Genomic DNA, 26,599 nt, shown 5'->3' with positions numbered 1-26,599 from the left:
ATTTCGCAATTATATAAACCGTTACGCGGTCGTCGCGACGATGTCAACAATGGCCTAATCGCGCCGTCGACGGCGACGACGACAACAATGCGCATCCTTCCGGTAACACGGCAACCGAGTCACGTGTTCGTATATAAAAAAACGAACCGACTTCCTTCCTGTCACACGGCGCACGACGCGATCAGAAAAACCATCATACCTCATTAGATCTATATAGATGTGTGTTACACGCTATTTCTCCGATGAAATACCTCGGGCTGGATGTGATAGATATTTTTTAAGCCCCCTAGCCACAGTTATTATATATAGGCTAGATATCACTTGAATACCCGTGGCTCAGATTGATTCTCACGAGCCATTTTGGCCCGGAACAACTGTTCACACCCGGGTGCCAAATGGGCCTGTGCCTGTTTGGCCTGACCGAAAACTTTGGACCAGGCCAAATTTTAGCATGGGTCAAATTGTCAAATTGTTGCGTTTGAAGTTGCACGTGGTTCCGGAAGTGACTCACTACGCTTTGTTTGAGCATTGCATTTAGTATCACTTTGACCTGGACCAAATCTTCGCTGTGCGATGTCGGCTTAGATATAAGTCGAATACTCCAAGGCTCAGATTCATCGTCCGGGTCTGATTTCAAGAAAAAGTTTAAGCTTAAATCAGTTAAGTTTGAATTGTTGTCCTCATTGAAAATATGAAGTAACCAATGGAAATTACACCAAAAATTTGAGGTAAACTTTTTCGTGAAACTGAGCCCTGGGCTATATCAATAATACTTAAACATGCCCCAGGGGACTGGTTTCATGATATACAGACTGTGTCATCTTCATATCCGAGGACCTGGTTCAATAAATCGTGCGATACTATTAAGAGGTCGGGAGAGGCGTGTGACAATAAATCGTCTCCGCTCGGCGATAATGGACGCCGAGTTAAAACCGTGGCGATAAATTTCAGATATAAAACGCAGAAATCCGCGCGCACAATCGCGCAGGTCAAACAACGGTTATTACATAAAAGCGTCGTCAACGACACCGACAAAATAATCCTTCGAACAACAACGAGAAACCGTGAAATAAAAGATGAGAACCCGAGACTAACTTGACTCCACCCTAAACACTATAGATATACCTAATCAACTTGATTGTTTTCAATCATCATTATGCTCTCTCTCATCTTCTATAAGCTCTTTCTCGTTTCTGTTCTCTCCCTTTCATCCGCCCTTTGCTATCTTTCCCTTTCCCTCTCCTCTTACTCCCTCTCTCTCTCTCTCTCTCTCTCTTGTTCTTACTCTTTCCCTTTCACTCTTACTCCTTCCCTGTCTTTCCTAGTCTTACCCTCTTGCTCTTACTCTTTCTTTCTATCGCACTCTTCTTTCTATTCTCCTTCTACTCTCCGACAACTTCTACTTCCTTATTCTTCCATCAACTCACCCGCCTCTCTCTTTCCCTTTTGCTCTGTTTCTTTCTATTGCACCCTTCTTTCTCCCTCAGTCTCAACCCTATCCCTCTCTTGCTCAGTTTTCCCCGTGTCCTCGCCTTTCTACTCTTCTCTGCCCACTATCACTCAATCCCTCGCTCCCATCCTTTGGCCCCCAGTGCACCACCTTCCCTTCTGGGTATTCGTACCTCGCCTAGTGAAAATCGCTGAATGCATAAAGCATATCGCATAGTATACCTAGAATTCCTGGTACGATGCAGTTTTACTATTTACTAAGTCAAATAAAACATTAAATCATCTCACGAATTCTAGGAATGTTATGTATTATGTTTTATGTAATCGGCATTTTTCATCAGGCGAAGTTCGAATACCCCTTCCGTTCTCTCTCCTTTTCTATCTTCCTTTTCCGGCACTCTCCCATCTCTCATCTCTCTTATATATCCATTTCTATCACTAAACCCTATCTATAACGTCCAGTGCTCTGAACACAACTCTATATTCAACACTTTCTCTCGCTCGTCACATTTTCCGATATTTACTCAACAAATTATCATCAATCAGTGATAGACAATAAACAATAGTGTATTTACACAGTAATTATCTCGTCCCCAGAACAAATCAAACTAATGTGACTAGAATACAAAAACGGTTACAGGTCTCATCTTTATTTCCAAGTCTATTAATGTATTTCCCTAACTCTGGCACGGTATTTGGCATCATCTCGTAGTAGAATTGTACATTCTGAACTTTGCCACAGTATGAGGGAGAGTCTACTGTATTTCAAACTTTCACTCAATATTTGACACCAACTCGTCTCAACTTTACCACCAGTCTCAACTTTACCACCAGTCTCAACTTTACCACCAGTCTCAAATTTACTGCAGTAAGAGACAGTGTCTACTTAGACAAGAAGATACACAATATCCGTGTATGATGATGACGAGAGAAATCCCACAATAACGAAGCCAAGATTGAAAAATTCTTATCAGGATGATTGTATTTGAGGAGCGACGTTTCGGCTAACAACTGTTAGCCATCATCAGGCGTACTGATGATGGCTAACAGTTGTTAGCCAAAACGTCGCTGCTCAAATACAATCATTCTGTTATAGAATTTTTCAATCTTGGCTTCGTTATTGTGGGATTTCTCTCGTCACAGAGTCTACTATGTTTCTCAAACTTGTACTCAGCATTTGACACCAACTTAGGGTAGAATTTCACCACTCTCAACTAAACCACAGTGAGAGACAGAGACGGCTGTATTTCACAAACTCGTACTCAGTATTTGACACCAACTCGGGGTAGAATTTTACCAGTCACAACTTTACCGCAGTAAGAGACTGGGTCTACTGTATTTCAAAAACCCTTTACTCTACTCATTATTTGAAACCAAGTTGGGGTAGAATTTTACCAGTCACAACTAGAATTTGTTTAGAATTTTTTCAACATTACCGCAATAAGATACACAGAGTCAACTGTATTTCACAAACTCTTACTCAGTATTTTACTTCAACTCGGGGTAGAATTTAACCGCAGTAAGAGACAGAGTCTACTGTATTTCACAAACTCTACCCAGTATACAACCGAACTCAGGTAGAATTCTACTAGTACGATTAAGTCATCTCTAAGAGAGCTATTGGAATTCTAGTCAGTGACAGAAAGTAATTTTTCTCACTCAGGTGTTTTTATTGAGCTGCAGCTGAACTCGTGGTGAACTGAAGCAGTCACTGGCAGGCGAGGAGGCGTATTGATATATTACACCGCTGTCAGAGAGGAGGAGGATTGCGTATCCCTTCAAAGCTTCGCTCTGATGAAGAACGCAACAGAAACGCTTTATCCCTATTAACGGCGTGCGATGGGAAAAGTACGCGGCAACCCCGGCTATTCATCTTCCGCTGGAAAAAACATCTTTCTTAAAATTGCACCATTCTTCTGAAAGTCGAACGCCTTTTGTTCCATTCCTTTAAACTTTTCAGTAGAAATGGAAAGTCTTAAGACTCCATAAGACTCGAAGAACTATCTTCAATCAAACTCATATGTAACTCCTGAACTCAGGATCCAGGCAATTCTCGTACTTTAACACAGCTTGCACAAAAATTCTTTTCAATTTCATGGTTTCATCTCATAGAAAGGGGGTCAAAATATTTTTGTATACACACTTATCTAGAATTTTTCACAGATTTTTCAAATTGTTTACACTTCCTTCACAATTTGTCAAGCAGACCTCCGTTTTTCACATCAATCTAACATCAAAAATGAACAAATTTTCAGTCTACAGAATCAAACCGACCGACTCTTCTCGATTATGGAATCAAATTCCTCTCCGGCAGAGGCAGATTCGTACCCATAACGAGAACCGGGGGACGGGTGGAGGGTTGGGGTGGTAGGGGTGGTAGGGTATTTACGACGCGTTCGAGCGAGACGTAAAATATCCGCTAACGAAATCGAAGAAATCTCTAAACCTCGAAGAATACGTCGTAAAATTCAGCGCCGTAATACGCAAATAAATATCATTTATGTTCACGCGCGCCGCGGTCGGTCGTTACTGGTTTTTACTACGTATCATTAAACGTACTCCACGCCTCTCTTTCCAGCTCTCTCTGTGACTCGCTCGTCGGTCTCGCTGCTCAGGGAATTGTTCATTCGTTGATGGTTTTAGGGGTTATCTCGGTGCTGTCTTTAGACTCAGCGACGCTGCCACCGAGTGCGTCGCCCCCGCGCTAAATCGCTCTTAACAACAACATCTCGGTCAGAAAAACTACTTCTAAATTTAGTCCGATCAAATTTACAACGCACAAAGCATTCGCATTAGCGCGAAATTTGTTCTAAATCGGTCCGTTCCATTTTAGCGTGGACAGAATCGAGATCAACCAAAAAGAAAACCAGAAAACCCGAAAACTGCAGAATCTGTCCTTAATTATAGAACACACCATGTCTGTGTGTGATTTGAATAGAAAGAGATTCATAGGAGCAGTCATCGTTTCATTTTTTCGCATCAATTTGATGACATCATAGGGGGATTTACGGAGGCGGACATTGTTTCTGGAATAGTCTCTGTATCACCGTGTAGTCTCCGCGCCAAATCGTCATAGGGGAATCTGTGGAAGCAGCCATCTTTTTGGAAAGGTCTTAATTCCCGCATCAATTTGATGACATCATAGGAGGATTTACGGAGACGGACATCTTTTTCGGAATAGTCTCTGTATCGTCGCATCTCAATTTGTCATAGGGGAATTTATGGAAGCGGCCATGTTTTAAGAGGCGGGGTATCGCATCGATCACCGTCATCTCCGGTTATCTGAATCGATCAGTAACGCGTGCGATTGGCGGCCTGTGATCGGCGGCCCGATCGGTAGCCGGGTTATTTTAACGTTACGCGCGGCGAATTCATCATTTCAGCATCGGTAACCACGCTCAGCATCCCCGACGCGACGAAGACGACGACGATGACTTCATCTCGGGTGAAGATGTTATCGTTTTTAAGATATGATGTAGCGCGGAACCGCGCGCCGCGTTGTGTAACTAATCCTACGGTTACATCAATCTGTGACAATGTCGTCGTCGTCTTTCGACGTGTGCGACAAATCTCGTCGTTGCCGTGAAATTCGCGAATTCGAAACACGTCAGTTCGTCGTCGATGATCCGTGTAAAGCCGCACGGTTCAACGGTCGAGATTGAAATTCGGAATTGTCGATTGTAATTACGCGAAAGAATAGAATGAAAAACTGATCGTAATTTTGAAAACGTTGTTCGTTCGTAAGCCCTATTTTATAGAGACTTTGATACGTCTCAACTATTCACTGTCAGATTGATGGAATATTCACATTTTTATCGATATAACATTTTTTTAACATAATTTTTCACATTTTTCAGACATCAAGTAACAATAACATAAGCAGTTACCGATCACAAGTAAAACAAAAAATTGCTTAAACATCTACACAGCTTGTGCATAAATTCTCAGCTCCACGGTATATAAAAAGGCGATTTAAATATTCAACAACAAATTTTTCCTACATTTCAATGATTTTTCCCCAATTTTTCAAATCTTTATTTTTTTTTTTCATAACTTTTCAAGCAGATGTCGATTTCTTCACAATTTTTCACCGGTATAAACCACCACCGCCCGGTGCGAAGCAAAGTCTTCCTCGCGATCGCCATTCGCGCCGATGTCACGTATGTTTACGCCGCGCCCGTGTCGGAAAGCGATTTCTAGTTCGTCTACGAGTTTCGGGGTCCATTTAGAAATTATCAGCGCTGTCAACAACCATTTCAGTCAACGCCGTTGTTGCGCGCTCGCTTTTTTTTTGCCTACTTAGCCCGTAGTTTCTATGTATGAAGTGTATATGTCTCTTTGTTCCGGCAGCGATTACAATCAGACGCTATATATTCGTGTATATAAAGATGTAAATGAAACGACCAGGGGGGAAGGGGGAGGGTGGAATAGGGAGGGAGGGGCAATTGTGTCCGTTCGCTGGAAATCTCACATAGCAAGGATAATAGGCTCAATTGTTCGTTATTTCGAGAGAAAAGAGAGCGGGAGAATATGGCGCGACAATGGGGCAAGCTGAAACAGACTGATAAAGGTGACAGGGAGTGGATATAGGTCAGGAGGTAAAAAGAGACGGGGAAAGATGAGAAAAAGGGGGAAGTACGCGAGACAAAGGGAGCAGATGGATAGAGCGATAGGAAAAGTCAAGATAGAGAAGGAGAGTAGAATGATGGATATTCCTACTGTTGTTACTGTCGGTGAATTATTAATTCTCCGCGCGCAATTTTTCGATAAAAAACAACAACAAAAAAAAACCCATCCGATCCGTAAATAACGTCGATCGGGGAAATATTTCTCATTCTGGTCATCGTGGCGATGATTGTTGACGCTGCTCGCTGGTTTTTTTTCGCAATGCCAATATTTGTTGTATCGGTTCAGAGCGTCACAACATTCGATCCTCGGAGAAATCGAGGTGTCTATTCACCTCATGAGTCTGTCTGCTACCAGTCGTCTGTCAATATGCTGGTCATCCACTGATGAATTCGAGGTCAGTCTGCTGGTCAGTTCTAGGTCAGTCTGCTGGTCAGTTTTAGCTCCATCTACTGATGAGTTCGAAGTCGGTCTGCTGGTCATTTCAAGGTCAATCTGCTGGTCAGTTCTAGTTGAGTCTGCTGGTCAATTCTATGTCAGTCTGCTGGTCAGTTCTCGGTCAGTCTGCTGATCAGTTCTATGCCAATCTGCTGGTCAGTTCTATATCAGTCTGTTGGACAGTTCCGTCACGAAACTGGTCAGTTCTAGGTCAGTCTGCTGATCAGTTTTAAGCCAGTCTGCCAGTCCCTTTTGGCTCAACCTGTTCGTCAGTAGTTGATCCATCTAATCGTCCCTTCCGGCTTCATCAGCCAGTCCTCCATCGATCCATCTGATCGGATGTTTCGTCACTGATTACTGGCTATTGTACGAACCGGTAACCGGTTGCCACGGTAATGCGGTCAATTTGATTGTTGCGAACAATCGGCGTCAACGTCATTAAATCGATTCACACAACGAGTCTCTATAGCAACACGATTGAGTAACCAACCTGTGATGACACAGTTAATGCAGCACCCTAGAGACAGGACACCGACAGACAGGGCAGATTGAGGAAAGTTTTCTTGTCATTCAAATTTTAAGCTTGTTCACCCACTAGATGGCGTAACTAACAAACAATGGGTGTCGAACTGCATACCTGGCCCATCCTCACTAGTTACATTGGGATGTCCTACTGCACACTAGCGCCCCTGGTGGATCCTCACTTGCCACAAGTGGAATCCTTTATTGCTGCAGTAGTTGACGTCCTACTACACATTAGCACACCTGGTGGATCCTCACTTGCCACAAGTGGAATCCTCTATTGCTGCAGTAGTTGATGTTCTACTACACACTAGCACCCTGGTGGATCCTCATTTGCCACAAGTGGAATCCTTTATTGCTGCAGTAGTTGACGTCCTACTACACACTAGCGCACCTGGTTGATCCTCACTTGCCACAAGTGGAATCCTCTATTGCTGCAGTAGTTGATGTTCTACTACACACTAGCACCCTGGTGGATCCTCACTTGCCACCAGTGGAACCCTCTTCTACCGCAGTTGTTGATGTCCTACTGCACAGTCTAGCACATCAGGTGGACCCTCACTTTTTCGCCAGAAATGGAATCCTGGACTGCCACAGTTCTAGCTGATGGCCAATTGAACTTACGACATATACAAATATATCTCCGCTTTGCGCAATGTATATATCTATATTGAGTTAATATCCTTGGAGACAATGAAGATAGCAGAATAAAAGAGATACATGCATGATACGTTTCTCATTCCGTTCCGGTCGAGGATTCTCCGGCGACCGGAGCCAATTTGAGAACATCCGAACCGGCGATGACAGGGGACCCCGAGAAAAAACACCGGCGCAAAAAAAGTGCTGTCTAGAATTATTAATCGCGTAGGTACGGTGAAAAAATTCCAAGAACGAATGCCGGCTATGAAATAATAATCAACCCTCGGACAAATAGAAAATGATCCGGCGTCTCAATTCGATACGAAATATTCCGGGAGAAAATTCCTGATAGTTTTTCAAGAAGTTAAAGGGTCATTCTCAGCATTATTGACATATACCCGGTAGTTAATCATAAAGCCATGGTCACGCAAAAGTTTCAACTGGGCCAAATTATGCCTAGGCCAGATTAGGCCCAGGCCAACCGTTCACAACGGTGCTTAATGGGTCCCATGCCAAATTTGGCCGAACCAAAAACATCGCACCAGGCCTGTATCAAATTTTTGCTCTCCTATATCAACCAAGGGCCAAATCTGACCCAGGCCTCGTGCGTGTCTATTTGACTCGATCCAACTCATCTCCATGTGATCGCTTTTAGATGAATTGCCCATGTATCGCTTCAAACTAGTAGCAGCCCTGGCAGGCGAGTCTACTAAAAACCACCTGCGGCATGCGAGGACACGACACGCCACGTTCGACTCAATCGAACCGAGCGATTTATTTTACGATTATTTTCTCCGACGACTCGGATAATTTTCCGCGCGATTTACTCCGGCGCTCACGCGAGTTGAACCTCCGTGTGACCTATTATACCGGTTACTGCGGAGATAACGAGTTTGTTTGTTGCCGCGTCGCGAACGTCGCCAGTGAGTCGTCGAACTGTCCGCGGGAACTGATCCCCGCTTCTGGATGGATCACAAATTAAACAGATGGATAATGCAGAATGCGATGATTTAGATGTAACTGGGATGCTGCAGGGGGATATTCTGGATAAAACACTCACAGCATCGACTGAGAACATCATCATAGTTTTTATCAGTTTCGCCTTTAACCTCACAGAGGCCTGGTTTTACAACCAATGTTACCTTTAACCTCACAGGGGCCAGGTTTTACAACCAATGTTACCTTTAACCTCACAGAGGCCTGGTTTTACAACCAATGTTACCTTTAACCTCACAGAGGCCTGGTTTTACAACCAATGTTACCTTTAACCTCAAAGGGGCCAGGACTTACAACCAGTTTTACCTTTAACCTCACAGAGACCAGGTTTTACCAGGTATGTTATCTTTAACTGCACAGGGGCCAGGTCTTACAACCAGTTTTACCTTTAACTTCACAGGGGCCAGGTCCTACAAGTTGAGACTTAGGTTCAAAAGTGGTCTCAAATCTTAAAACTGATCTTAAGTTGTTACTAAGATGTCTCGACTGGTCGTAAGTTTAAGCCACGACAATCTTAAGTTAAACCCTGTGAGCTAGGTTTAGCGACCACATCTTTAACCCGATGTACTGTTTTAAGAGACCAGTGAAAACGAGTCGCGATCCTCGATATAGTTAATCTATACATAATGCAGATTACGAAAAACGATAAACCGCGGATGAAATTCCACGTCGAGTTCTACAAGTTTTATCGAAAACTGATATATCTCTATCTATGAGAAATAGATATCGCTCGAGAAAATGCGACGTTTACCGCGTGCGCGAGATATCGGTAGAAAATATGAAATACTAACATCAGGGATATCAAGATTTCAACATCACTCGACGGTCGAGTTCAGAAATCCGATACTTAAAATCTATAGCCGTAGTGGCGGTGACAAATCTGTTCCTCTTCTTACCGGCAAATTGATCCCAGATACATGTATGACACATGCCGGTCAATGATATGGTGGATGTTGTTATAGAGGTTCACTCTGAGCTCTCAAACCCCAAAAATGTTGAGATAGAGACCAACTTCATTCTGAGCTTCAAGCAATCCAACCCTGACAAAATTGATAGTTTGAATCCTGACAGTGACTGAGTTTGTTTCGATTCAGTGAGTCTGAGCTCTCCACCCATAACAATATTGATAGTTTGAATCCTGACAGAGACCAACTTCATTCTGTGGTTCAAGCAATCCAACCCTGACAATATTGATAAGTTTGAATCCTGACAGAGACCAACTTCATTCTGTGGTTCAAGCAATACAACCCTGACAATATTGATAGTTTGAATCCTGACAGAGACCAACTTCGTTCTGTGGTTCAAGCAATCCAACCCTGACAATATTGATAAGTTTGAATCCTGACAGAGACTAACTTCGTTCTGTGGTTCAAGCAATCCAACCCTGACAATGTTGATAGTTTGAATCCTGACAGTGACAGTTTGTTTCGATTCAGTGAGTCTGAGCTCTCCACCCCTAACAATATTGGTGGTTGGTATTGGTTCTGTGGTTCTTCTCCTGAGGTCTTCAACCCTGACAATATTTCATGGTTTGAATCCTGACTGTGACAGAGTTTCTTTGTTAGGTTCTTCTCTTGTGCTCTTCACTACCGACAATATCAAGATAGTTTGAAACCCGACAGTGACGGAGTTTCTATTTCGGCGGTTCTTCCATTCAAGCGATAAATTCCGTGACGAAAAACAGCAGCTATGATTCAGCGACGAAGGAATTTTAATCCAATTAATCCCTAGCGGATTACGATAATAAATTCAACTCTCCGAGGAGACGGTATTAGATCTGGCGGCTTGATCCGGACGAGATATAAATCTTTAAACCGCGAATAACTAATTACGCTCTCTCTTTCGAAAAAAAAACTATCAATACGTATTCGCGTGTAGTGCAAAGCAGTTGTAATAGGATGAACTATACACCGGCGGCATCGTCGACAGACAACCAGAAACGCAATCAATGAAAATTCTGAGCAGATGAAAAGCTAAAAACCCACTATGTACAAATTAGAAGAATTTTCCAGAAATTCAAAAGACACGATGTTTCGATCTCACCCAAGAGATCATCGTCAGGTGTGAGATCGAAATGTCGTGTATTTTGAATTTTTTGAAAAAATAAATTCTCGGGTTTGAAATTCTTTTAATTTGTACGAAATGGGTTTTTTATCTTATCATCAGTTCACCACATCTGAGTGTAGTTATTGTACTCTTCTGAGCAGATGCCTCGAGCTAGTCGACTCAGAACTTCCTACTAGAGGCAGAGCTCCCAGATGACCGGGTACTGTGTCGGGCGAGTGGTTAGAGCGTTCGATTCCGGGAGCCAGGTCGCGGGTTCAAACCCCGTACATTCCCTTAGTGTCCTCGGGCAAGACCCTTATCCTCATTACCTCGTCCACCCAGAAGTAAATGGGTACCTGGTCTGATAGATGACTCCTGAGCGCCAAGTAGCTGCTCGGATGTTACTTCTCCCCAGGGAGAGATGACTGATACATGGAAATGAGTAATAGACTGGGGGTAAGGTGCCAAGTTTTGAGTGCATTTGAACTAGACTCGGTTCGGGATACCTGTATAAATTACACTATTATTATCATCATTATTTAAGAATGCCATGATTTGGATATTTTCAAAACCACCCACTGTTGCTTGAAAACCAAAACATATCTTCGCGCTATGATTATTTCTTATTTTGAAAATGAAATATTCAAGCGACGATACGGCGTAACTTTCATGTTTGAACAATGGCTGATAACGAACTCCTTCTGAAGAATATTCACATCGATACAAACCGTAACGACTTCCAAACACTCTTAGTTTCACTTAAAAACAAAGGCTTCACTCTATGAGTCATTTTGAAAACAATTGAAGCGACGATATACAGCGTTAAAACACAATTGACGAACTCGGTCTGAAGAATATTCACATCGATACAAACAAACTGCGACTGAGTGACAACTTTCAAACACTCTTAGTTTCACTACAAAACATGGCTGAATCATAACGATGATGAAGACAGACTTCATATCTTCTGCAGACTACCATAAAAAACATTTCTGGGCATAGTCGTTAGAAAAAGTGGCGTTAAATCTTATCGGCCTCAAGTTGTTAGATTGGCAACAGAACTAAGTCTAAGGTGATCTTATAACTGGTCTTAAGTATTCTAAAAACGTACTCCTTCTGATGCTTCCCCGACGTACGGAATTCGAACGCGTTCTACGCGGCGCCCCCTACATATAAACTAGCGAACCATCGTCCAATCATCACCTTCGATTACTTCCCGACGAAATGACAATTTCGCGCCGACAATGAGATCGATCGTAATTCGTAGGAAAAACGAATTTCGCGTGAACCGGCCGCGTAATTCCAACGACGTCCGAGAGATCCCCGGTAATTTGATTCGCGCGCAAAAAAATCATTACCGTCCCCGTTATCGCGCCGTGCGCGGCTCCGCTTTAGATGAAGGTCGTTCTCCGCGCGACCGCGTGCGTGTTCGGTCTCTTCGACGAGTGCCTCTTCAACCGCGGAAAACAAACGTAAACCGACTTCGCGCGCGCGCGGAGATTGTTTTTAACGAGAAAAACATCTCTCGACGCAGATCGACGAGACACTCGGCGAACGGTTCTCGAAGAACCGCGCCGAGAAAATATCAACCACTTATCTGAAGATTTAATCACCAAGCGAAGAGTTGTTTCAACTTGGAAAATGGTTCTCATTTTGTATTGCTATTGTAACGGGAGAGAGGGGGTTGAAGGTTCAGTTCTAGTATACAATTCCATGATTCAATTTTGAATGAAATCTGTATTCTGTAAATCTGAATTTCTCAAATGGTTTTCGATAGCAATGTAAACACTGAATATATTGGTATATTTCAACGTTTGACCAGTGGTCACTAAAGTGGTTACTGTAGTGGCTATAGGTATGAGAATATTCCATATAAGGATTGGGGGAGGCAAGTTTGGCCAATCCGATGCATGATTCTGAGGGTTTCAGGTTGGTCTAGATCAAGTAAAGATTCTAGGGTTATAGGTTGGTTCAGTCCAAGGCAGGATTCTAGGGTTATAGGTTGGTTCAGTCCAAGGCAGGATTCTAGGGTTATAGGTTGGTTCAGTCCAAGGCAGGATTCTAGGGTTATAGGTTGGTTCAGTCCAAGGCAAGATTCTAGGGTTTCAGGTTGGTTCAGTCCAAGGCAGGATTCTAGGGTTATAGGCTGGTTCATCCCTCAAGCTGAAAGTTAAACTTGACCGTGGACCTAAGATTCCATGGCTTGAAAAAGCACTAAGCAACAATCTAAAGGCAGCATGGGCTTGTGTGATGATCTCTTGAGGCAACACAACCCCAACATCACATGCCCTCCTTTAACCCTGACACCTCCGCTCACTTCCAATCCCGTTCAAAAATCGTTGTTAGACATTTTTCCTAACGCAATCGGAGCACAAACCGTATAAGAGTATAAATAACTAATGCGCGCGCGCGGGCAGACGCAATAGACGAATCGACTGAGCAGACGCGGAACGAAAGGGTCAGTGATCAGCGCGACTCATCAAACTTTTAACAAGCGCCATCTTCATCGCGCGCGTTCGCACGGATTGCTACGGGTTGTTACCGTATTCACGACGCGCCTCCGGTGAAACGACGACGACGACGACGGTTTTGTTTGAACGTAACGCGATGAGTAAACGCGCAGCGACGACGACGTTGATGAGTGAAACGCCGAGAGACGCAGCCGCGACACCGAGCGCGACGCCGAGCCCCGAGTACCGAGCTGAACTGACGATCAGCGAAAACACTCCCTATATCCCTCCCCCGTCTCCTTTCTTTCGCTTTCTCCGTCGCTAGCTTAAAGAATTGTTGATTAAATACTGAATGAGAATTTGGTGAGTCTATGTGGAGGTGATAGAGAGGGTGGGAGTGAAAGAAGTGCAAGAGGAGAAAGTGAGAATGAGGACAAAAGGAGGAAGAGAAGGGGAAGAAGAGAATAGAAAGGGGGTGAGAGTGAGGACAAAAGGCAGATGAGAAGGGGAAGGAGAGAGTAGAAAGGGGTTGAGAATGGCAGCAAGAGGAAGAGAAAGAGGAGAGAGTAGAAAAGGGGTGAGAATAGCTGGAATATTGAGCAGCTTCAGGAATTGACTGTTAACGGGGAGAGACTGACTGTTAACGGGGCCAGGTTTAGAGAAGTTTAGGGGAGCGAGGGAAAAATCGTTTAAAAAAAACGATATTTTTCTCGAAATAATTTCCGAATACGAATAAATAAATCGCGCGTGCACAGCACCGTCGAATCTTCTTCTATTTCTTATGAATCGATTTCTGTTGCGAGTTTAGAAGTCGTCGTCGCTTTATACGATGTACAGTAGGAATAGGATGAGAGGATGAAGAGAGAGAGAGAGAGAGAGAGTGAGAGAGAGGGAGAGACAGAGATGAGTGTAACTGATAGCGATCAACAGTCATTTATGTAGAATTAATGACGGACTTTCAGACGCCACTCGTAAATATATACTCTACCATATACAGCACGGAGCAGCGGGCCAGTGAAATACACACACCACGCAGATAGAACTAAAATGTCCTAGTGACGAAAAGAGGACGGATTGTAACTAAATACGACTCAATGAGACCAAATAAGGCTCAGTGAGACTCTCTCAAAAGTCCACGTAGAGAAATGGAGGACTGACCGAGACTCAGGGAGACTCTCTCAAAGGTCCATGTGAGGAATAGAGGACTGACTGAGACTCAGGGAGACTCTCTCAAAGGTCCATGTGAGGAATAGAGGACTGACTGAGACTCAGGGAGACTCTCTCAACGGTCCATGTGAGGAATAGAAGACTGACTGAGACTCAGGGAGACTCTCTCAAAAGTCCTCGTGGAGAAATGGCGGACTGACCGAGACTCAGGGAGACTCTCTCAAAGGTCCATGTGAGGAATAGAAGACTGACTGAGACTCAGGGAGACTCTCTCAAAAGTCCATGTGAGGAATAGGGGACTGACTGAGACTCAGGGAGACTCTCTCAAAGGTCCATGTGAGGAATAGGGGACTGACTGAGACTCAGGGAGACTCTCTCAAAGGTCCATGTGAGGAATAGAGGACTGACTGAGACTCAGGGAGACTCTCTCAAAGGTCCATGTGAGGAATAGAGGACTGATTGAGACTCAGGGAGACTCTCTCAAAGGTCCATGTGAGGAATAAGGGACTGACTGAGACTCAGGGAGACTCTCTCAAACGTCCATGTGAGGAATAGAGGACTGACTGAGACTCAGGGAGACTCTCTCAAAGGTCCATGTGAGGAATAGAGGACTGACTGAGACTCAGGGAGACTCTCTCAAAGGTCCATGTGAGGAATAGAGTATTGACTGTGACTCAATGAGACCAAACAAGACTCCCAAGGCTCGGTGAGACTTTCTTAAACGTCCAAGTGAGGAATAGAGGACTGACTGATACTGAATGAGACCGAATAAGACTCCCAAGAGGCACATAGATCCAGAAAGATTCCAATGAGACTGATATAGATTAGATTCATACTTTGATATTTACTCTAGAATATGAATTTCACCAGAATACAGTTCAAGTCATAATCGGATAAGTCGTTGCATCGTTTATAGTCGTCGATATTTTTAAGTCGCAATTCGCGTATATCACCAATTCAATCTTACAAGTGTAAATTGTCATTCGGATACAAGTTGTCAGCATAATGATCGGCCCAGATATGATGGCTTAAACGGGTTGACTGTGCAACCACGAAAACAAGGGATGCGTTTTAAAAAGACCTCAATTTTTTGCCCCATATATCGACGAAGTCATTTTGATAGCGGTAGGCTTAGTATGACTCCGGAGTCCATAGCGGTACCTAATTCACGGAGTGTTTTGACTGTAAAGTCAGTGTTTAAAGGAATAGAGCGTGAAAGAATGCAGTCGAACGTACCTTTGTTTTAGAGTTTTGATGACAGAAACTAAATCCGCATGTTAACATAATCCCGACGAGGATAATTCCAAATATCGAAATATCAAAAATCTTTTTATCAGTGAAATGTATCGATAATAATCCGCGAGAAATACTGATCATTCATATCCGGTGAAAATGTCGAATTAGATTCTTTTAAAAGTTCGATTAAAAAAAAAAATCCGCTAATCAAAAATTTAGTAATCGCCTCTTCGAAACAAAACTTCAAAAATACTAGCCTACCCCGTGTCCAGAAACAAAATCATTTAAATTTAGTTTTTTTCTGGTAGATTGACGAAATTACCTAAACCGAGGGGTTTAGACTAGTTTGTCTATAGCGTCGTGAACGATGCCACCTAGTGAGAAACGCGTGAATTACGAGTATTATGTGATATCCATGTTGTCGAGGTGCGTCAGCAGCGTGCGATAGTTTGTCAGATACTGATTGGTAAATGCTGCAACTTCAACGCTGCTGCTGCAACCGTCAGTACACGCACTCCTCTCGCTGCGCAGTCAGCGCTGACACTAGTGGAGCATATCCGCGTATCGATATCGAAAAGTCTTCAATTCAGTTCTACAGTTGAGATTGACCCCCACCCCAGATTCTAATGATAACTATTAATAATCATCAAACCCATATATCTGTGGAACTGGGTCCAGAGTTAAATCAAACCCATACAACTGTTAACTGGTTCCAAGGGCAAATTATACCCACATAACTGTGGAACTGGTAAATAGAGTCAAATTAAACCCATACAGCTGTGGAACTGGGTCCAGACTTAAATCAAACCTACATAACCTGGGTCCAGTTCCATATTTGTGAGTTAAAACTAGTTCATTTTCATTGTGTTAACTGTTGAGTCAAATGTTAACTCACAACAGCCGAACCGAGTCCTGGGTCCAGAGTTAAATCGAACCCACACAATTGTGGATCTGCGTCCAGTTCCATAGTAGCGATCGGAGATAGAGGTTTGGGAGCTCTTGACCATTGACTACAACACACCTGATTAAGGCAGAGACACTCCACCGGTGTACGGGCAATTGTAAAATGGGTCCAGAGTCGAACCACGTAACTATGGAGGAGGTTCAGAATCAAATTGAATGACACACAAATGTAGAACTGGGTCCAATCAAAGGTACATTAACTGTCAAGCCGGGTTTACTCACTCTAAGCCCAAAACCTAGCTCAAAAATTACAGATGGACTTCCAGTTGGACGAGAGACAAACAGATTAGCCACACAATAACAAGCCAATCTCGTAAGCAAAACCACAGACTGCGAACATCCGAGGCGTGAAAAAATACAAGCGCATATATATACGAAAAATATGATTTCGCGCATGAGAGATTGATCTGCGGCGAGTGAGGAATCCATCCATCAGCGTACGGCTAGCGTCTTACGCCGGGAGAGAGAAAGAACGGGATTACAGCGACGAGCGAACGCGCTGGAGAGATTACTGTAAGGGGTAGAGGGGGGATTAACCGTTATGTACGGGATTAATTTACGCTTTAATATTTAGATTAACTATCGGATTACTCGTAACATATTTTGGCAGGTGATAAAATAATTCGAAGCCCCTTGGGCGAATATCATCATATCTTCGCCGGCAGGCAAAATAAACATCCGCTTATTTTACGCGAGGATCTTCTCTTTATAGAGGAGTTTCTCGACGAGATCTCACTCGGGATCGGTCGGGTTTAGAGACCATCAACCCCATGATCTTTGATATTTCTTCCGACAACTATATTGCTACAGCTCATTTTGGTTGTATAGTGGTTATATGCACAGATGTCAAGCTTATTGACTATATATAAATACATTTTTTAGCTTCCGTTAGCTGGTCTTGGCATTTTTCAACCACTGTTAGCTGGGCTTGCCATTTTTCAACTTCTGTTAGCTGGGCTTGCCATTTTTTAACTTCTGTGAGCTGGGCTTGCCGTTTTTTAACTTCTGTTAGCTGGGCTTGCCATTTTTCAACTTCTGTTAGCTGGGCTTGCCATTTTTTAACTTCTGTTAGCTGGGCTTGCTGTGTCTTAACTTCTGGTAGCTGGGCTTGCGTTTGGAGAACAATTGGGATACCGGCAATGCTAAAGTGGCAAGCAAAGATTCAGCGATAATCCACCAGGATCCCTAGTGGCACTGGGTTACCGAGCTTCAATTCTTTCTACATTTCAATTAAATTAGAATCAACTTTTCTCATTATTTTAAATCAATTTTCAGTGAAATCGATACCATATACACCCAGAGTGAGAAAGCGGATCCTATATCTATCTATCGACTCATTTGATAATTTTCATATTTGGAAGCCTGAAAATTGAACTCAAATTTCATTGAAAATGAACTGAATTTCACTGCGAATGACCCCGTGTTTTGTTGCGCCATCTGGTGGTGCCCGTATCCCATTGATGTTCAATATGACCTACTATGACGTTACATTAGCTCTATAGCCAAGATAACAACTAAAGTTCTAGATCAGTCCAGCAACCTAAGACGACCAGTCCCAGCTCCGATTTCCAATTTTGCTTCCATTTCTAATCAATCAACTTACGAACAGCGTTGGCTCGTTTTTGTTCTAAAGTCGATCTAAAAACTTAAGACCAGCCTAACACCAATTCAAGACAAGTTTACAAATTTTATAATATCGAACTGGGGCATTAAAAGTCAAAACAAAATAGGATCAGTCTAAAGCAGTCAGTCCAAAAATGTTACTAAATTGTTGTTAGATTGCTTTTGTTGTTAGACTGGTCTTAAATCTAAGCGTTGACTGTGTAGGCTGTGTCTACGCATCGTCCTTAGCATTTAGACCTGCGTCAACACAGGCAGACTCTCGCCGCAGACAAACGGTTACCACTCTTATCCTGCAGGGAAATTATCTAATCAACTGATAAGTCATGGGTAAACCTTGGATAAGACAAGTTAATTTTCGATAACAGATGAAGTCAGTGGTGGTCAGTGAGTTGGAGACAGGCAGGCAGGCAACAGGCAGCAGGAGGGGGGGGGATAGAGGCGTGATTGATTTCATTACGTTGCGGGCGAGGGTTAAATTCATGACACGAGTTGACAATGAGTTAATCATATGCAACTCATTCATCAACTCTGAAAAACGAAAACAACTCCAGCGTCCGGAATCCAGTATCGAAGATTAGCATCTCGGCGAGGCTTAGTATTCTTAGAATCTAAACTCAGTAAACAAGATCAAGTATCACGATTTGGGGATTCAGAACAGGGTCCCGTATCCAGTTCTTGACTATAATTCACCGCCCGGTTTTATAGACTGGTATTACTTTAATCCGGGGGGAGGGGGGGGGTTAACTCGATTCATTATCAATTGAGTTAGCCCACGGGTTAAAGGTAATACCAGTCTTTAAAACAGGGCCCACGGGCAGATCCAGGGGCAAATTCATTAGAAAAGGGCATTATGACAGGAATGATAGCTGCAAGTGCCCATTACAGATGTTTGTCCACAACTTTGCATCCTTTTCTACATAAAACACTTCAAGTGGGGCATAAATATTTTACTGGTAGTTTTAAGAAAGTTTCTGGAACCATCAGCAATTTGACACCAACTGTCAGAAATGAAATTATTTTGACTCCTAGAGCTATGACCAGAGTTCCACATTTTGTGTGTTAAATTTGAATATCTGACAGTAAAAGAAATCGATGATTTCAGTCAGAAAACTAGCCAAAAACTGGATAAAAATTTACCATTGAAATTTCCTTCGAAATGTATACACTTATAGACCAATTGTCTAGATTTCTTCTTTTCGAGTTAGTTATTTTAACTTGTAGTAGATGAATCCGCCTAAACTGCGGAACTGGATCCTGGACCCAATTCCACAGTCGTGGATTAGATTCTACTGAGAGTAAAAAAATTGATTTCAGTTAAATGCTTAGAAAAAAACAGCAAAAACTTTGATTAAAGCTTACTTCGAATGTACGAACAGCAAGAATCAATTTTTTGGAAATTTGTTTTTTTTTCCAAGTTTGAGCGAGGAAGCGAGTATACATTGTTACCGATTAAAACCGGTGAGATTTGATAAAACGATTATCGATTTCTCTGTAGGCGCACAATAGCCTCTCGTCGTCCGTGACGCGACCGGGTCGGGCGAGCACCGCGTCGCAGCGACAGTAAATTTAATTAAAAAACTTCACGAAGAAAAATTTCTCCCTCTCGACGGAGACGACGGAGCCGTAAAAAATAATCGGCAAAATCGTCTGAAGCGATGATGAGTCCGAGAGAACGCCGGCAGACGCATTTTAACCGATTGCGAAGTCGTAGAAGGACAAACGAACGAACGAACGAACGAACACGCGGGAAGCTTTTAACGGAATTAAACTCATAACAGTGCGCGACTGCGAAAACCGGCAAATCATCATGTCACGAAGTCGTCGTCGCCGGCGATTGAAACTGAAAAAATATTACGGATTCGGTTTCAGGAGAAAATGATTGACACGCGCGCACGCCCTCGCGGATCAGCGAGAAGTCTGCCGCCAATAGTTTCAAAACATTTGAGCAGACTCTAGTTTGGATACCTGCGCTATATAAATGACAATTATTATCATAATTATTATTCAGAACTTCCGCAATCCCGCGCTTGATGACCAGTCAAAGACCGATATGTTCATCCACAGTCTCTTAAATCGATTCGATCTCTTCTTTCAGTTTTAGGAGTTAGTCCGTTATGCGAAACTGGGCCCTACCATCAGTTGCTCAGTTGTTTTTTGACTTGTTTCAAAATGAACTTAAACCATCAAATTTTGTAAATTGACTATGGGACGAAGATGTTTTTAAATCTAAGCCTTGATCGTGAGCTTGGCCCTGCTATACCTTAACGCATAGAAATCCCTAGACTTCGGATTTGGTGACCTGCACTGAGATTTTTGTCAACAGACCTTGTTCCTCTCTCTCACGCTCTCTGGTTTCTCTGCCCTGGATTTAACCCCCTCAAATCCCATACATACCAGGATCTAGTTCCACAGCTGTGAATTAAGAGTTAACTCGTCAGTTAGAATCTGTCCAATTAAGAATGAGTTAACTCAGAGTTGAATCCTAACTCACAACTGTCGAACTGGGCTCAGTTTGGATAGTATCCTGAGGGTACTAGACTTTTTGTCGGTATATCGAAAATAGAAATGAATCTTTCCCAACGACAGGGTACAAGAAATTGCTGATTCCGCGATGAGACTACGCTCATTTCAGTTCTCATTTCACCGCGCTTTCTTGAAAAAGGCAAACCGAGATATGAAACTTAACCCTTTCAGTGCGTCTACACCACAGTGCGGTGTACGAATCAGTGATGGATTTTGCTAGTACACCGCACTGCGGTGTATTGATTGAATTAGCAATTACTAATTATCTCTCTTGAAAGATGGCAGCACCTGTCAAACAGTGAAATATTAGTAACTAACGATACACCGCGCCAGGGTGTAGACGCACTAAAGTGCTATTCCCGTTATTCAACACACTACAGTGGAATTTTTCAAAATTTTAAAATTATCTTCAGCACTATAGGGTATTAATTAGTCAGCACTGAAAGGGTTAAGTGACGTATGATATAAACAATGGAGGATCTAGAAACGCGATCTCCAGAATCGAATAAATCGAGTCTCCACAAGACGATCCATTTTTTTACCAGGTTCCACGAGTTTTCGCGTACTCAACGACCCGCTCGCCGAAGACGACGATTTTTTTCGGCGAAAACATTTCAAGCGACAACGAAAGATTCATCGCGACGAACGAACGAAGTTGTCGGAAAATCTAGAATCCATAGAAAATCCGTCGATAAGAGACGATGATGACGAATCGGTTCCACGCGTGGATGACGCGATCCTGTTTCCACATCGACGACCCGCAATGATAAACAAGTTACGCCGGTACACGACGACAACAATGCGAATACACGCGCGCGCGATATATCGCATCCGGCGCGATATGAATTCGTGATCGTCTGCGGCGTCGAACGGCCGACGAACTGTTGATCCCCGAGCGAGAGCGAACGACGTTTATATGAAATGAGAACGTTTTATCTCGTCGTTTATCTCTCAAACATCGAAAACTCCCGTTCGGTCGCTATGGTTACCGTCGTTTACACAATAACTCGCACGACGACGAAACGATATCGAAAGATTTCGATGTTTTGAACGCCGGAACGAAATCCAACCGGAGCCACCCTTTTGCGTCTCAAAACGCGATATCGTTGCAGTCATCCATATCGGATTCAATCTAGAAAACAGAAACATGAAAACCAGCCGGGTCCAACCACTAGAGAAAAGCTGGGATTGGGATATTCTAGAAGCCACCCTATTGGATCTGTACAAGAAAACTTGTTGCACTGAATTTTAGTCCAACTGGAGCCACCCTTTGTGTCCCCGAACGTGATATCTTGCATGTCATCCATATTGCATTCAATCAGCAAAACAGAGACGTAAAAACCAACTGGAGCCATCCGCTAAAGACAGCTTGGATTTGGATGTTCTATGAGTCAGCCGTATTGGGTCCCCCAGGACCCACCCACTTAAGAAAGCCTGCAATTTAGATATTCTAGGAGCCAGCTTTTTTGCGTGTATCTGTTTAAGCCAAAGTTCGGCTTCATTCGGACAACGTCCCAAATTTTGAGAAAAAAAATGTCAAGGCGATCAAAAATCCTTTTAAAAAACGATGATAAGCTAAGATGATTAGTTGTTAAGTTCAGCGCTGTCTCCACCGGGACAGCGAAAAAGAGCATCGCGCGCCGCATAAAATTCAATATTAGATTTACCTCGGCGAGTTAATAGGTAATAATCGACGGCGTGAAGCAAGGGCGCGATGCGAGCCCTCCTCTCGGGAGAGAGAACGCCTCGAGAACGACGCGTCGGAAATTGAGCAATTTCGCGTGACAATACACGCTGACGCACGCGAAACGATATCGAGACACACGATACGAAAATAATCGAACGAAAATCTCGAAATTCGATCGCTCTTCACCTCGAAAATATCGACCGACGATTTAATAGGAAATTATCGTGCGAGTTCGGTACAACAATCGGTTGGGTTGCGCATCGGTTGGGCTAGTAACTACGGCGATGAAAAAATCATCAAAAAGGCGGTTGCTCAAAAGATGGTTAGAGTTGTCCAGGTGATAGTTGACATAGTGACAATTAAAAGTTCATTGTTACTATGCCTATGGTATTTATCCGCCGGTTATCTTTAACCAACTTTTGAGCAACTGCCACCCCCCCCCGCCCCCAAAGTCTGACGTCGGTCTCCCATTGAAGCAAAGCTCTCTCTCTCAATCCAATAATGTCCAGCATCGGAGTCAATTAGCGACAGATTTTGTTTCAGATTTCATTTCACCTAACTCCGAATTCAAGAGAACTTCACCACATGTTGAACGACAATTCGGACAAAATCTTCTGATCTTTACAGAGTTGGAAAGCAGAGTGAGAGAGACAGAGAGGCAGATTAAGAAATATCGAATTTTTCTGAGCAGTAACGCAGACACTGCTATTAATGCGCTGAAAGCCCCAGCCTTCGCGAGGTAGATCCATATTGTCGTAGTTCGGAGGGCAGCTGAGAGTCATTGATATCCGAAGTGAGTCGATGACTCGCGAGTTGCGTTCGACCTCAGGTCAAACAGGGGACAACATATAAACTCGTCACGCTCGTTCCCCCCAGCTCGGTGACGGATAAAATGTACTCAAGTCATTAAACGGGAGTGAGTAAAGAGGTAGAGGTGTAGGAGAGCGCAAAAAAAGGAAATCATGCTTCAGAATATTGTTTGCTTATTCATTATCGCCGCATCGGAAAATCATATTCGCTTAGGAGAAAACGGTGACTAATGTTTGAATCGGATGCGAGGGGAGTCGGTGCAAGAAGCTGCAGCAATAACAGACGATACCACTTCTAATGAGTGACGATTCACCAGGTGTCGCTACTTGTAAATATTTGTATATACATGTGTAATAGTTTTCCTCCATATACCATGGAAATGGTTGGAGTGTAAATAAAATCGTAATCGTAATCGTAATCGTAATCGTAATCGTAGATGATTCCACTTGTGGCAAGTGAGGATCCACCAGGTATCACTAGTGTGCAGTAGGATATCATAACTACTGTGATAAAAGAGGATTCCACCCGTGGTAAGTGATGATCCATCAGGTGTCGCTTCTAATGTGGCAATAGAGGATTCCACTTCTAATGAGTGAGGATCCACCGGGTGTCGCTACTACTGTGGCAATAGAGGATTCCACTTGTGGCAAATGAGGATCCACCATATGTCGCTAGGGTACAGTAGGATATCAACTACTGTGACAAAAGAGGATTCCACCCGTGGTAAGTGATGATCCACCAGGTGCGCTAGTATGGACATCAACTACTGTGGCAATAGAGTATTCCACTTGTGGCAAGTGAGGATCCACCAGGTGTTGCTAGTGTACAGTAGGATATTAACTGTGACAAAAGAGGATTCCGCCTGTGGTAAGTGATGATCCACCAGGTGCGCTAGTATGCAGTTGGTTATCAAATAACATGGAAAAACAGGATTCCAACTGTGGCAAGTGAGGTTCTACTTGGAGCGCTAGTGCCCAATAGGACAATCAACTACTGCGGCAATAGAGGATTCGCCATGAATGGTTTTAAGAATTACACTAAAATTACTTCAAAGAAAGGGCTCAATGAATATCTCCAGCAGCTATGCGGAAGAAAAACTCTTCCGCCATAATAATCTTCTGCTCGACGTTTTGTTTTTGCGCAGGAATTTTCTCTTTAAAGACGCGAAATTCAATATAATCGCGCGACGATTAAAGAGCGATTCGATTTCTGGTTCGTTAGTTACCGCGACGATAATACGAAAAGCTTTGTTGTCGATTGTTGATCGCTCGGCGACCGTTGCTAACGGCAGCTCGGATCGGATTGAAGTATTTCTCGTTCGCGAGGAGGTTCATCTTTGAATTTGAGATTAATTAAATTTTCATCGAGACGCGAATTTAAAAAACAGGCTCGAATTTCGAAAGTTCGCATTGATTTTCCGAGAAAATATGACGCAGATTTTTACGGGAACAACAGGATCGAATCAGGGATGGGTTTTAACAGGGAAAAGCCTCGTCTGGAAAGGCTGGGGCCAAAAAAGCATTTAAACAGCGACCTCTACATTAAACAGATACGATGTAGATTTTTAGAATCTTTCATGCGGGAGGCTAAAAATCTTGGATGAAAAAGTGATTAGGGAATGTCCAACGCTGCTGTCAGTTAAAATCAAATGGACATTCCTCTTAGATAAATCAATTCGAATTAATTTTTCTATGCAGTAGTAGATATCATTTTCATGAATTGAGTAGAAAAATGAATTATGTATAAAAATTATGTAATAAAGTATATCTGGCTGGTCCTCTAATAATGTAAAAGTAATAGTAATCAAATGTTCAACAGCGCTTTCCGTTTAATTGGTATCATTACTCCTAGCCTAAAAATCTAACCATGTATCAGTCATCTCTCCCTGGGAAGAAGTAATATCTGAGCAGCTACTAGGCGCTCAGGAGACAGATCAGAATGTATTTATTCGGAAGACTAAAAATTCAGTTCATTGATGATGAACAGATGTTGACGATGTAAGGCTGAGTGCTCATCACGCCATCTAGTGGCGAAATAACTGGTAAACCGCAGTTGCCCGTTGAAAATGAACTAATTTTGACGACGTACATCGGAAAAATAAGCGTTTCCTACCTTCAGATAATAGACGAGTAATTCGTTGAGTGACGGGTCGGAGTTTAAATTCACGAGGAAATATCGACCGTGTTCGACTTTGATTCCCGAAGTTTGAACGGAAATTCCCATCTTTTCCAACGAAGCGTGTCGGTCCTGAAACGCAAAAACAACAAATATATGTCATCTAGTAACCATTTTCCTTGATTACCCCGGAAGTTCCTAAACGTTTTCTTTAATTAAGAGAATTGCCTCGCACCTCAGGGACCTACAGTTGCATTGTAAGATTGTTGTAAATTTTGTAAAAGAGTGGTCTCAGGATTGAAGATTGATTTCAGAATGAAAATGAGTTGGCATCGGTCTTAAGTTGGTAGATCAGCTAACATAGGATTAGACTGGTCTTAAGTTGTTAAAATGATTGTAGAACCAAAATTGGACTAGTCTTACATTATTAGATTAATTAAAGAACCAAAATTGGTTTAGACCTAGTTTTTAGATTGATCTAGATAGTGATCTAGAGTGGTCTTCAGTTGTTAGATTGGTTATAGAACCAAAATGAGCTTAGACTGGTATTAAGTTGTCAGATTGATTAAAGAACCATATTGTCTTAGAATAGGCCCATTATGTTCTAAGCCGTTACCCATTCTACACGTACTATCACAATGTACCCTCAAATGAAAATTAAAAAGTTCATTTTCACGTTTTCCCCGATCGTCTGGCGCTGCTGTAACCATTGGCGACAAGGGGCTGTCATCGCCCTGGCAACCGGTAAAACAGCAGGTGAAAACGATGACGGTAAAATACTTGAGAGCGAACGTTTGATTGGTTTTCGGTGTCCTTTTACCGGTTGAGCGAGTTTCAACAAAAATAACCCGATAGATATATTATATCAATCCTGCGTGCGGCAAGAATTCTATATTTCTCGTTTAAGTGAGGATTCATTTTAGAAAGTCCGCGGGTGGTAGGAGGGAACGATGATCGAAAACCAACTCAATCAATGTCATAGAACTTCAATTTGATTTTAGAGTCAAGGCTTTGAAAAGTGCTATCAGCAACATGTTGAATTTTTTGGTAATATTTCTTTGAAATGTGAAAGAAAAAAGTTCAAATAATCAGTAATCAACGGTAAAACCTTCGGTAACATCTTTCGTAATTCCGTTAAACATTTTCATATCTTTAACAGTTTCATATTTCACATTTTAACCCTGCTAGAACAACTGCAAACAACGGAACTGCGGAACTTAAATTGTAAAATTAGCTGTAAAATTTTATGAAAAGGGATTTGCTGTAGTGTATATCACAAATAATCACAAAAATGTCTGAACCACAAGAC

General features: G+C 42.7%; 1 protein-coding gene across 4 annotated transcripts in view; it reads right to left on the bottom strand.

Moving 5' to 3' along the window:
• LOC141909515 (kinesin-like protein KIF13A) overlaps nucleotides 1-26,599 on the bottom strand; it is a 111,672-nt gene that overhangs the window by 29,471 nt on the left and 55,602 nt on the right. For all 4 annotated transcript variants that reach the window (XM_074799941.1, XM_074799943.1, XM_074799942.1 and 1 more), the window contains exon 13: nucleotides 25,288-25,422. In XM_074799941.1, coding sequence (XP_074656042.1) covers nucleotides 25,288-25,422 — 135 coding nt within the window. The remainder of the gene's footprint in view (nucleotides 1-25,287; nucleotides 25,423-26,599) is intronic.

Source organism: Tubulanus polymorphus, chromosome 8, assembly GCF_964204645.1.
Source record: "Tubulanus polymorphus chromosome 8, tnTubPoly1.2, whole genome shotgun sequence".
In the NCBI taxonomy this organism is placed as follows: Eukaryota; Metazoa; Nemertea; class Palaeonemertea; order Tubulaniformes; family Tubulanidae; genus Tubulanus; species Tubulanus polymorphus.
The sequence above is the reverse complement of the archived record's forward strand: the minus strand, read 5'-3'. Positions and strand labels throughout refer to the sequence as shown.